Below are 13,489 nucleotides of genomic sequence, written 5' to 3'. Positions count from 1 at the left end.
CAGCATGGGGGATTTTTGGTAAACCTAGCATGCTTGACATCTCACAGGTTTCTCCTGCATCTGCTTTCTTCTCCAAAACAATGCAAATTGCTGGGCCCTGCTCTTAGGAAAACAAATACTTATTGCCTTGCATTGGCATAGACAAATAAATGGCCTTGGGATACCTTTGTCACCTCGGTTATCAGGCCCAGTCATTGCATGGTGTGTTTGTTTTCTCTAGTCCTCCTCATATATAAGGATTGAGAAGTGACAGCTACAATACACTGGGGATGAAGACGACTGGTCAGGCGGGCTACCTGTCATATGGCTACATGCAGGACTTATAATGGATTATATTCAGATTTCTTTTCACCCAGTCACTCTGTACCAGCTGGCTGCCTTCCCATGGGCTGTGCTGTACTGTTATCTCTGCTCTTATGGCCATTTGTCCACCATAGTCAGGTATGCTTAGATGTGCTAATGCCGTTATTTTTACTGCTAGATCAATAACGTGTCCATTATCTGTAAGAATGCAGCAAATGAAAAGGACAAAACTTTCTCCCCGCAGGGTGTCTCTTTGAGGGGTTTTTAGTTTTATTTCAAGTGTATGTGACCATTTAATATAAATTGGGGCAAATTTACTAATGGTGGCTAACATAAAGACATAGATGAGAAAAATGTATGACAGTGGCTCATGCTGGATGATAAATTATACTTTGGTCAAATTTTGCATTAACCTCTTGTTTGGCATACTTTTGGGCAAAAATTTGAGCCATAAATTTCGCACACATTGTTGCATTTTAAAGGGGTTGTCCAGGACTTACCGATGACCTATCGCAAGGTAGGTCATCAAAATGAGATTAGTGGTGATCTAACACTCGGCAACCCCACTGATCAGCTGATATCTACTCCGGCGGTTGATAGATGTAAGCCATTTACTGGGAGGGGGGACACCGCAATCCCATACATTGAATTTTGGGCACTGTTGAGTAATGGACTTTATCTCTTACGCAAGTGAAGGTGCAGTACCTGGCAGCATCCGGGGTTGCTGTATATTGTTTACTAGAAAACTGAAACTAAGTACAGTGGATTGTTGTTTGGGCGCTCTTAAATGTGCTTAAAACAGAGTACAACTATATTTTCCAGAAACGCGCCAAATTTCAGCACATTTTATAAAATGATCTAGGAGCAAACACATTATTGAATTTGTAAATTTACTTTAATAAGTTACAATTATTTACTATTTTCGAGATGGGACACATGGTGGTTCAGCGGATATTCCAATTTGGTTAGCAAAAAGAACCGGCCATTGCTTTCAATGGGTAAGCCATTGTGCTCCTTCTTCACTTGTCACTTCGCCTCCTCACTCACCAACAATGGCGCTAGCCCGCTCTGCCGTGGGTGTGCTGTTCTGTTGTTCCACCCATTCTGGGGTGGGGCTACTTCTGGCTCACCTGTCCATTTCCTTGGAATCTCCACCCATTCTCCCTTGGCTCACTGCAACAGGCATGGTTTCTTTTTCTTCTGCCGCGCCCATTGGGGGGCAGGCACCGCTCACTACAGGCCGGTCTCTCTAGACAAGCCACTTCCCAGGCTGGACGGATTTTCACGCCTTTCCACTTCTTTTACGCCCACGATGGGCTGGTCCGTCTCGACACTGTCATCTTGCAGTCTGTTCTCGGTGCCATCTTTATTAGTCATGACCGAGCTGCTGCTGTCTGGTTATGCTCTGGCACTTTACAGAAAAACAGTGTCCCAGTCCCAGTGTGCTTTCAGATGTGGGGTGCACCACACTCACTTATAGGCCACAGATCTCCGCTCTCTCCAGGCCTCCATCTTCAGGAGCCGCCGCACACAATTCAGGGGACACCGGAAGTTCATTGCAACAAGCAAGCATTTACTGGTTAGTCCAAGTTCATCAGGGTGTAACATGTGGATAGGGCACAGCACTCCATGTTTCTTACTTGCTTAGTATAATGCATATTCAGCCTTACCACTCATTCGTCCTGGACTATCCATAAGCCCACTGACTCCGTCAGCCTCAGGAATTCCCTGTCCACTTCAGCAGTGCATCCGGGACAGGCCACCTGCCCTTCACGCGCTTCCACGTCCACCGACCTCTGTATGTCAGAAGACCACGATGTGCCCTGCAGCCCCTATTCCAGATCTTAAGCTCCGGACGCAACAGGATACCAGTAGGGTTTCCCACTTCTTTGAAAGACTGGTACATGCTGTCCCTAGTAGCCCATTGTTCTTGAACTTGACTTTGTCACAGTAATTCTCTATTTGACTATCAGGAAGTGCCCACTTTTCATTAACACAAGTCCCCCCCCCCACTCTGCTAGTTCTATCCATTAACTATGTTCTATCCTATAGACTAAACCTATTGTCCTTATACCATTGCTAAGCCACTTAACTGTATGAACAGTACTTATACTATCCCAAGTCTAACCCTGTGCTTACCCTGCACTATGCACTACTCACATTGTACAGTAACACCTTACATTACTTATAAGCTGTACATTGAATTTATTGTCTGTGTATGTCCCTGCTTAATTGTAAAGTGCTGCGGAATATGTTGGCGCTATATAACTAAAAATTATTATTATTATTATTACATTACCATCATACAATATAAAAGACGCACATCACTATTCACATTACATGTAAAACCGCATGACACTGTACACATAGCGTGATTTTTGTCTTCAGAGGTAGGAACGTAGCAGAGCAGTCCATCACTCTTACAGTGCTCCAAGATGTAATAGTAAGAAGTTAAGCATAGTTGTTTTATATTCATATGAAATCGAGCCTACAAACCTAAAAATTTTATCTGTTTACTTCCTTTTTTCCAAGATAATCATGTATAAACTAAGGTTTTGACGAGATACAAATATGTTGCTCTTCTTAACTTTTGTAGTACAAACCATGTTGTTGTTCTTTGTATTTCAGATACTTATATTTACTAGCTGGAGGAGTGATTTTAGCCAGTATGTCAATGGGTCATTATGCCATATTGGTACTCACCCCTGCCCTGGGTGCTACAGTGATATTTCACACAGCCAGCTACCATTCCATACACAGATGGGCCTTTCTGCTGCAGATGGCATGGCAAACTGTGTGCCATCTATGGATGATGTACAGACAATACTATTTAGAGGAAATATTGACTATAGAGTAAGTATAACAGACTGGAAAAGTTACAATATCCAGATATCAGAAAACAGAAGAGGGGGCTCATCCTGGCAAGATGTATCTAGTAGAGTCAGAGATGGCACATCGCTAGGATATGCCATTACTTGTAATTGTTTTTTTCTTTGCATGTAGTTGCTCCCAACCACTGGCTGTGCAGGAAAGCGAACTGCAGTACGACTCTATGTAGTGGAGAATAACCCTTCAAAGACGATTTCTACCTATAACTTAAAGGAACTGTCTGGTTTAGAATACTCATTTTCCATTATATGGGATGTCTCTCATTATCCAAAGTAGAGAAAAAGAGCAGCTGATTGATTTGAATAAGAACTGTGTAATGCTTTATTTCCCCATTGGAAGGGTCGGGTCTTCTGAATAGAGCAAATCATTCTCTATGGGTATGCTGGAGAGACGTTTGCAATACTCGGCTATCTTTGGCAATCCCATAGAGAATGAATGGAGCTGTGGCACACGTGTCCGGCCACTGCTCCATTCAGACAGGGCTCTGCTGATCCCCATTCTCAATGATCGGTTGCAGTTGGACCCCCCATTGATCAGCAAGTTATCACCTATATTGTGGATACATGATTACTTTTTAAGATGGGAATAACCCTTTAAACATTTGTTACCAGGATCAACCACAAAACATAGATCTTATGTAGAACTCACTAGCATATTTATTTCTTGCTTCAGTAGCGCCAACATATTCCACATCACTGTTCAGAGATTGTCGTCACTTACTGCCCCTAGAAGGGCTCACAATCTAATTTAAATGGGTTATTCGGGACTATTTATCTCTTTTACTACACTCCTAAGAACTAATAGGCAGGTAGTTGCTATCTACCTGCCTGTTGTGCCCATTGCCGATCTCAGTGACAAAGTGGTCACAGACTGCTCCTTCTGGCGATTCAGTCCCTTTTGCTGATGTCATGTCCACAGAGCATCGGCTTCTCATCCGCTCTGCTCTGTTGAGGGGGCGTCACTGCAAATGTCATGCTGATTGACAGCCGACTCCCTGTAGCTAGCTGCGGAGAGCCACCCGTCAATCAGCATAACGTCTGCAGTCACACCCCATCGACAGAGTATCTCGAGAAATGAAGAGTTGCTCTGTTGGGTCAGCTGAATCATCGACAGGAGCGGTCAATGACCACTCTGTGTGGGCACTAGGTAGATTAGGCATTTACTTAGCAACTATCTGTTTTTTAGTTTTTAGATCTGTATTAAAAGAAAAATAGTACTGGATACACCCTTTAATATAGGCCTCACATATACACTAGAAACAATGTCATAGCGAAGCCAACTATCAGTTGTTTTTGGAGTCTGTGAGGAAACTTACACAATATATGGAGGTTGCCCTTGGTCGCATTCGAACCCAGAATATCTGAGCTACCGTGGTAATTACTGAGCCACCATACTGTATATAATCAGTTTTCAATTTTTGGTGAAAATCTTTTTTGTCCTGTCGTTTCAGGAGAACTTACAGCAGAATGTCTGGGTCTGCCTCCTCCCCTCTGCATAGAATTTTATGAGAAATGTCATCTCTGTAATAAAGAAATCTGTCTTCACTGAATACAGATTTTACTCATGAGTTGAGAATGACAGATCAGTTCAGGATAAGCAGATTTACAAAGGTTCTTATTTTAGGCTAAGTGCCCACGATGCAGAAATGCTGCATATTTTTTACGCTTCTCCTTGGCAGGATTTTACATTCATTTTTCCCTCCAGGTAGAAGCGTTTGTCAAGCGTTTTTGCATGCATTTCTGCATGCGGGTTATCAAGCTCTTTTCCAAGCGATTTTAGCATCACTTGGAAAAGTGCTTGACAACTTGGTCACACTATATAAATCCATGCAACCGGCATATATAGTGTGACCAAGTTAATAGTTTAAAAAAAGAATAAGAATGGTAAAAAATAAATACTTACCTTCTGATGGCCCTCGGTCTCCTTCTCCGCTCCGTTCGGTCTCCCCGGTGTCTCGCGGTGGTGTGAAGGACCTGCGATGACGTCATTGAGTCATGTGACAGGTCACGCGACCGCCGATGTCAGCGGTCGCGCGACCTGTCACATGACTCAATGACGTCATGTCAGGTCCTCACACCACCGCGAGCCGCCCAACACATCGCACGCATCGCTGAGGAGGCCGGGGGACATCGGAAGGTAAGTATAATCTTTATTTTTTATTTTAAATTCTTTTTTTTTAACAGGTTCTATGGTACCCAGGTCTGGAGAAGAGTCTCCTCTCCTCCAGACCTGGGTACCATCCGCACATTGAACCGTGTGATATCCGCATGTGCAGATGCAGTGATGCGGATGTCACGCGGTCCAATGCAAGTCAATGGCGGCGATTACGCTGCGTGTCCGCAAAATTAATGGACATGCTGCAGATTGTTCCGCAATGATAATCCACAGCGGAAATTTCCACACATGCGGATTATCATTGGGGACCATGGGGCACGTATTACCAAGCGTTTTTTAAGCGTTTTCGCTGCGGAAATTTCACGGCAGAAACGCTTGAAAAACGCATAGTGGGCACGCAGCCTTATTGTGTATTATTGATTAGACAGTTCCTTATTTTACTTGCTTATATAGCGTCATGAATTCTTGCATTTTCATTGTATACTTTCTATAGGGCGTTCATTATGATTTCCTCTCTTATGTTGCTGACCCAAAAAATCACATCTCTTGGTTTGGATATCCATGAAAAGAAAGTGATGGTGAACATAGATGATGTCTTGGAGACAAAGAAGAATGGCCTTCATCATCGGTCAGCGTCCTCCATACTAGCTGTCCTCTCCTACTTACTGTTCTTCCCAGCACTTCTGGGTGGGCCGCTATGTTCATTTGTGGAATTCCAGAAGCAGATCAGTAACTGTAAAGTATGTGATATCCGCTGCCGCTTTTGGACTGTAATTAAAGCCTGCACATTATTCTTCTTCTTCCATGCACTACAAAGTATATTGTTTTCCCATATAACCTTTCCATACGACCTCACAAACTGCAGACGGTGGGAATGTGTATGTGTAATGTGGAGCACGGCATTGTTATTTCGGCTGACCTACTACTCCCAGTGGCTGCTAGATGAAGCCCTATTATGCAGTGCAGGCTTTTACCTAGGAGAAAGCTCCTATGGAGATGTTACTGACAGTAACATCTATGCGTTAGAAACGACTCACAGAATCTCATCTTTCGCCAGGACTTGGAATAAAAGCACGGCAAAGTGGCTCAGAAGACTCATATTCCAAAACTGCTCGAAGCAACCATTACTGAGCACGTTTGCGTTTTCTGCTTGGTGGCATGGACTGTACCCCGGGCAGATCTTTGGCTTCATGTGCTGGGCTTTGATGGTAGAAGCTGATTACCGGATACATGCCAAGTTAAGCGTTATTTCAAAGTCGCCTATTATCAGATTTTTATTCAAAGTAATAACTTGGCTCGAGACCCAAATGATTATTTCTTTTATCATGTTAGCTGTAGAGATGAGGAGCTTGACAATGCTGTTGGCACTCCTCCTCTCCTTCAACAGCGTATTTCCTTTTTTCTACTGTATATTATTGATATTCCTGGTAAAAATAAAAGCATAACATCATAAACCATGTTAATATGCCAAGCTAACTACTCCGCTATGAGCCAGAATGGAGATCAGCTATGTAGGAGCACCTTGTACTAGACTCTGCTTGCATTATGTAATTAAAGGCCTAAAAAAGAAAGGATTGACAGCACAAGTTCCTAAAATAAAGGATCACTAATGACTTCTTGACATAAAGCAACAAAGAAGTGATCCTGCATCGTAACCAATAAATCTGTGACTTGGAGTAAGCTTTCTGTTTCGCACTGACTAGCCCAGGGGGGTGGAGACGACTCGGTACCCGGGCCTTTTGCCTGACCTTGGGGGTGTCGCGGTGGTCGGCTCCCGGGCCCGTACCCTGGGGTCAGCTTTTAAAAAGGGATTAATTGTTAATTTTATGAAAGTTGGTGACGCCACCTGTGGTTTCTGGTGAGAATCACCAGCGCTGCGGCAGTCCGCTGAGGCCGGTGATAAGGCAGCTTGATGGTACAGCTCCCCACAGGTGGAGCTTGACCTCAGGGCAGCGTATGAAGGGGGATGCAGGACAGGGGAGACCCGGCTGTGTTATGTTCTGCTACCAGAGCTAAGGAAAGAGAGGAGATCTGTCCCTACGATAGAACTCAGCTGAATCCCTACGATGTAACAGGGAACCTGATCCTGCGATCAGACCTGCTAAAGTCCTAAGCTAGTCTGTACGGAGACCTATAGATGTGGGGAAGGAATCCCTACAAGTACTAAGGACTGGGAGGAAAATGGGACACCTCCTAACAGAAATAGTAGCAGACAGACGAACAAACAAAATATATAGAACATAGAGGTCTGTAGACCAAGCAAACTAACAGAGTTAGATACAGAGCACAGGCTAGCTAGAAAGTAGTTATACAATGAAGTCCAGCAAAGCCAGAAGGGCGGAGCAGGATTAAATAGGCCAACAAGGTCATGTGACCAGCAAAGGAAAAAACCTAAGAGCAAGGTTCTAACAGTACCCCCCCTTCTAAGAGGATCCTCCGGATCCCCTAGGACCAGGCTTATCAGGAAATCTCCTGTGAAACGCTCTGATAAGTCTGGACGCGGAAACATCATCTGACCTCACCCAAGAGTTATCCTCGGGTCCGAAACCTTTCCAGGCCACAAGATACTTCAAACTACCTCTATACCGTCTAGAGTTAAGGATGCGAGAAATTTCATATTCCCCGTCCTCCACCACCGGAGGAACAGAGGCAGAGGCGTCACCATCCGACACAACAGCTTTTTTTAACAGAGAGACATGAAATACCGGATTAATTCTCCAGGAGGTAGGAACCTCCAACCTAACAGCAGATTGGTTGACAACCGGAAGCACCTTAAAGGGCCCTACAAACTTGGGACCCAATTTCTTAGAAGGAATCCTCAACCGCAGATTCCTAGAGGACAACCAGACCATGTCACCAACAGCGAACAAAACCTCCTGTCATTTCCTATCAAAGTAGTCTTTAGATTTTCTGTTGGCCTCCTGAAGATTACCACGCACATCCGTCCAAACTGTCTCCAAATCACCGGAAAAATTCTCCTCCTCAGGCACGGCAGATCCCAACTTGGAGAACGACCCAAACGACGGATGTCTCCCAGAACAACAAAAAAAAGGCGAACAACCAGCAGAAGAAGATGTATGATTGTTCAGAGCAAATTCAGCAAGTGGCAGAAACTCAGACCACCCCTCTTGATTGTCTGCCACAAAACAATGCAAGAACTGCTCAACATCCTGGTTTTTCCTTTCTGTCTGGCCATTAGATTCAGGATGATATCCGGATGAGAACGACAAATGAACTCCCAACCTGTCACAAAAGGCACGCCAAAAACGAGCCACGAACTGAGGACCCCTATCAGAAACAATGTCAGTAGGAACGCCATGAAGTCTGACAATTTCCTTGACAAAGGCCTTAGCGAGAGTTTTAGCGCAGGGCAGTTTGACGAAGGGAACCAAGTGACACATCTTGCTAAAACGGTCCACGACCACCCAGATGACAGTAAAACCCTCAGAGGGGGGAAGGTCAGTTATAAAGTCCATAGCCAAATGTGTCCAAGGAGCACTGGGAACCTCCAAAGGACAAAGCAACCCCGCAGCAGGAGTATGTGAGGACTTAGATCTAGCACATATAGTACATTGACGCACCCACTTAATGACTTCCTTCTGCCATCCAGGCCACCAAAAACTGCGACCCACCAGTCTCTTGGTCTCAGAGATTCCGGGATGACCTGCCAACCGAGATTCGTGACACTCAACAAACAAATCTCTCCTAAAGGTCCCAGGCACAAACAACCTCCCATGAGGAGTGTTAGATGGGGCATTCTCCTGTGCTTTAAGAATCTCATCTTCCAAAACGGAGTCCAAAGCAGCTATCACAACACCTTCTTGTAAAATGTTCTCCTCTTTCTCAGCACCGACTATGGGAGAAAAACTGCGAGACAAGGCATCCGCCTTAACATTCTTAGTACCAGGGATGTAAGTAACGGAGAAATTAAACCGCGAGAAAAACAGTGCCCACCTAGCCTGACGGGCATTCAGGCGCTTGGCAGCATCAAGATATATCAGATTTTTATGATCCGTAAGAACCTGAACGGGAAATTCCGCACCTTCCAAGAAGTGGCGCCAGTGTTCAAATGCGAGTTTAATAGCCAATAATTCCCGATTACCAATATCGTAATTCAGTTCAGTCTCCGAAATTTTTTTTGAAAAAAAGGCACAGGGATGTAATCCATCCCCGTTATCCTGAGACAATACTGCGCCAACCCCCACAGAGGAACCATCAACCTCAACCAAAAACGGCTTAGTCACATCAGGCTGCATAAGGATGGGAGCAGAGGTGAACCTCTCCTTGAGATACACAAAAGCTTCAATGGCCTCAGAAGACCACTGAACCGCATCAGCACCTTTCCTGGTGAGATCGGTCAGAGGTTTGACAATACTAGAAAATTTTTTTATGAATTTTCTGTAATAATTGGCGAAACCCAAAAACCTCTGTATCGATTTCAAACCAATAGGCCTAGGCCATTCCTGTACAGCTTGAACTTTAACCGGGTCCATCTCAAAACCTTCGCTGGAGATAATGTAACCCAAAAAACTAATTCTCTGTACAGCGAACTCACATTTCTCCAGCTTAGCAAAAAGCGAATTGTCCATTAATAACTGTAATACCTCACGTACGCTCCGCCAATGAGACTCCAGATCCGGCGAATAAATCAAAATGTCATCCAAATACACAACCACATTTTTGCCGATCAAAGGTCTAAGGATGTCATTAATAAGATTCTGAAAAAATGCAGGAGCATTAGTAAGACCAAAAGGCATAACCAGGTTCTCAAAATGACCCACAGGAGTGTTAAAAGCAGTCTTCCATTCATCACCCTCCTTCATGCGCAACAGATTGTATGCCCCCTTAAGGTCAATTTTAGAGAACCACTTGGCCCCCATTAACTGGTTAAACAGATCAGGAATCAATGGCAGTGGGTAAGGATTGCGTACAGTAATTTTGTTAATCTCACGAAAATCCAGACAAGGACGTAAACCGCCGTCCTTTTTTTTTACAAAAAAAAATCCAACCGCCACAGGAGACTTAGAGGGCCTAATGTGACCGGCGGCCAAACTTGTCTGTATGTATTCCTCCAAAGCCTTCCTCTCAGGAATAGTAAGGTTAAATAAACGACTTTTAGGAAGAGTCGCTCCAGGGACAAATTCAATAGAACAATCATAGTCTCTATGGGGAGGCAAAACCTGCGATTCCTTCTCAGAAAAAACTCTCCAAAAATCCTGAATAGGAACAGGCAATTCTCCCCTATCCAAAGCTGCAATACGCCCGTTACAACACTTGTCATAACATTTATGGCTCCAGGATTTAATTTCACTGGTAGACCAATCCAGTACAGGATTGTGAAATTTTAACCAGGGCAATCCCAATATTACTGGAGAAGGCAAGTTATTCAAAACTACCAAATCCAATTTCTCATGGTGAACACCATTAATAGTGAGAGGAAATTCACAGACCTTGAGAGTAATATTCTTCAAAGGGGAACCATCCACAGAAACCACAGCAATGGGGGATGATAAAGGTTCGGGTTTTAAATTGAGTCTTTCCAAGAATCCCCCATCAATTACATTCAGAGTAGACCCACAATCAACAAACACCCGAAATTCCATTAATTTCTCCTGAGCAATCGTGGAAGCAGCTAAAAATACACCCTTGGAATTTAAACAGGCAATACGGGCATGACTGACCATTTTTTTTTCTTTCTTCATACGAAGCTCACAGCCTTTAATCAAATGACCAGATTTTCCGCAATAGAAACACAAGCCTTCAGAAAATCGACGGTCTTTTTCTTGAGAGCGAGGTGCCACCGATCCAATCTCCATCGGTTCACCACTGTTAGTACACACATTCTCATAACCAGAAACTGACATAGCAGAGGATTTGCTCTCATTAACCCTTGCACGCAGTCTCCTATCCACCCGTATAGCTAATTGCATAGCCTGTTGCAAATCTTCAGGTGTAGGATAAGCAATTAGCAGGTCTTTAACCCTTTCATTGAGCCCAGCAAGAAATAGACTTTTCAGAGCAGAATCGTTCCACCCTGTTTGAGTAGACCATCGACGGAAATGAGTACAATATTTTTCCACATTACCTGATCCCTGTTTCAAACGTCTCAACTCAGTCTCAGCTGATGCGACACGGTCAGGATCATCATATAATAGTCCCAAAGCAGAAAAAAAACTATCCACTGATCTGAAGCATGTATCACTAGGTTGCAAAGAAAAGGCCCACTCCTGAGGCTCTTTGCGCAAAAGTGACATTATGAATCCTATGCGCTGGGATTCATCACCAGAGGACTTGGGTCTCAAACGAAAATACAATAAGCAAGCATTTTTAAATGAAAAAAATTCTCGGTGTTCACCAAAAAATAAATCCGGCAAACATACCTTAGGCTCCAAGAAATGAGCTCCAGGACAGTTACTCACATGCTGACGGAGCTCGGCCACCTCCAGAGAGAGTCCCTGCAGGCGATGAGCCAAATCCTGAACCGACACCATGATGGAACAGAAAAATCTTTCCTTAGAGAATTTGCAGGCTGGACTTACTGTTATGTTCTGCTACCAGAGCTAAGGAAAGAGAGGAGATCTGTCCCTACGATAGAACTCAGCTGAATCCCTACGATGTAACAGGGAACCTGATCCTGCGATCAGACCTGCTAAAGTCCTAAGCTAGTCTGTACGGAGACCTATAGATGTGGGGAAGGAATCTCTACAAGTACTAAGGACTGGGAGGAAAATGGGACACCTCCTAACAGAAATAGTAGCAGACAGACGAACAAACAAAATATATAGAACATAGAGGTCCGTAGACCAAGCAAACTAACAGAGTTAGATACAGAGCACAGGCTAGCTAGAAAGTAGTTATACAATGAAGTCCAGCAAAGCCAGAAGGGCGGAGCAGGATTAAATAGGCCAACAAGGTCATGTGACCAGCAAAGGAAAAAACCTAAGAGCAAGGTTCTAACAGGCTGGGCCTACGGAAAGACAGACAAACACACAGTTCTCTTCAGTACCTTTTACTGGTGGAAATTCAGGCACATCCCGGAGCACTGTAGGGTGAAGGGTGCATTTCAGGATCCTCCCCAATGAGCGGGTGTAGGGCCTCCTGTTTCTTGCCTCTCTGTAGTAAGTTTCTGACCTGTCTGGAGCTAGGCCTAACTTGGTTTCTGTTCTGCACCTGCTGACTTGGTGATAGCGCCTTCTGTTGGAGATCACTCTCCCTATTCTCTGGGGTCTCCGTGATTCCTGACCCTGGTACGTATCAGCTTTTGGTGATCCTGGGACATGTAGTTCGGCAGGGGTTCCGGTTGTTTTCTACTGGTCATGAAGATCCACGTAGAGTCGGACCCGGTGTCCGGTATATGCTTCTGGGGTGAGCTTGTAAAGCTCCTGTGCCCCCTATGTTACTCTCTTCCACTTGCTTTCGGCCCCGCTCAGGCCCTCACTAGGCTACACACACTGCAGCCGGGATGCTGCTCTTCTTTGCCGCTCTCAGAGTGTCGGCACACTCCTAGCTCTCTATCCTGAGCTCTGTGAGTTCTAGTCTGGACTCACTCTACAGACTATACTGAACTCTTTCTGCAGGAACTGCTAGGCTATGGCTCGACTGCACTGACTCCTTCTGTGTCTGAGCAGGAACTGCTGAATCACTGAGCTGGCTAGCTCCACCTTCCCTATTTATATCCCTATCGGGCTCCCTCTGGTGGTCTGAGGTGGAAGGTGGAGGTGTGTGTATGCTGTGGGGGCCTCTTGTGGAGAAATCCGGTAATGCACCCCTCTAGGATCTGTGGTACCAAGCGCAGCTGGGCGCCACAGCACCAACTTGTGCATTTCTGCACTGCCAATATTGATCCCCATGCACATGTGTTGTAATTTGAGGAAAATACAGATTTAACTATAGCTTGTACTCTGACCACCTATTGTTACCTATAGTTTCTGCATTTTTAAATAATATAAAAAAATTTTTTTTGATTTTTTAATTATTTTATTACCCTAATCCTAACTTTAACCGTAGCTCTAAGCCTAACTCAATCCTTAAGCCTAACCCTAGCCGTAATTGTAACTCTACATCATACGTGTCAAATTCTGGCCCGTGGGCTAAATCTGGCCTGCAGGGTGGTTTTATTTGGCCTGCGACACCAGAACCACCACCCCTATGTGGGGCCATTATTCTGTATAGAGCATTACGT

At 44.5% G+C, this 13,489-nt stretch overlaps 1 protein-coding gene across 1 annotated transcript; it reads left to right on the top strand.

Annotated features, from left to right (window-relative positions):
- The first annotated feature begins 263 nt into the window (after positions 1 to 263).
- On the top strand, positions 264 to 6,799 carry MBOAT4 (membrane bound ghrelin O-acyltransferase MBOAT4). The gene is made up of 3 exons (XM_073655201.1): positions 264 to 441; positions 2,932 to 3,156; positions 5,801 to 6,799. Exons 1-3 carry the CDS (start codon positions 326 to 328, stop codon positions 6,750 to 6,752), a joined length of 1,293 nt encoding a protein of 430 aa, XP_073511302.1. The 5' UTR covers positions 264 to 325; the 3' UTR covers positions 6,753 to 6,799.
- Positions 6,800 to 13,489: the final 6,690 nt, after the last annotated feature.

Source organism: Phyllobates terribilis, unplaced genomic scaffold (genome assembly GCF_046119375.1).
Source record: "Phyllobates terribilis strain yellow unplaced genomic scaffold, ASM4611937v1 Scaffold_1__5_contigs__length_1240528914, whole genome shotgun sequence".
Lineage (NCBI taxonomy): Eukaryota > Metazoa > Chordata > Amphibia > Anura > Dendrobatidae > Phyllobates > Phyllobates terribilis.
The sequence above is the reverse complement of the archived record's forward strand: the minus strand, read 5'-3'. Positions and strand labels throughout refer to the sequence as shown.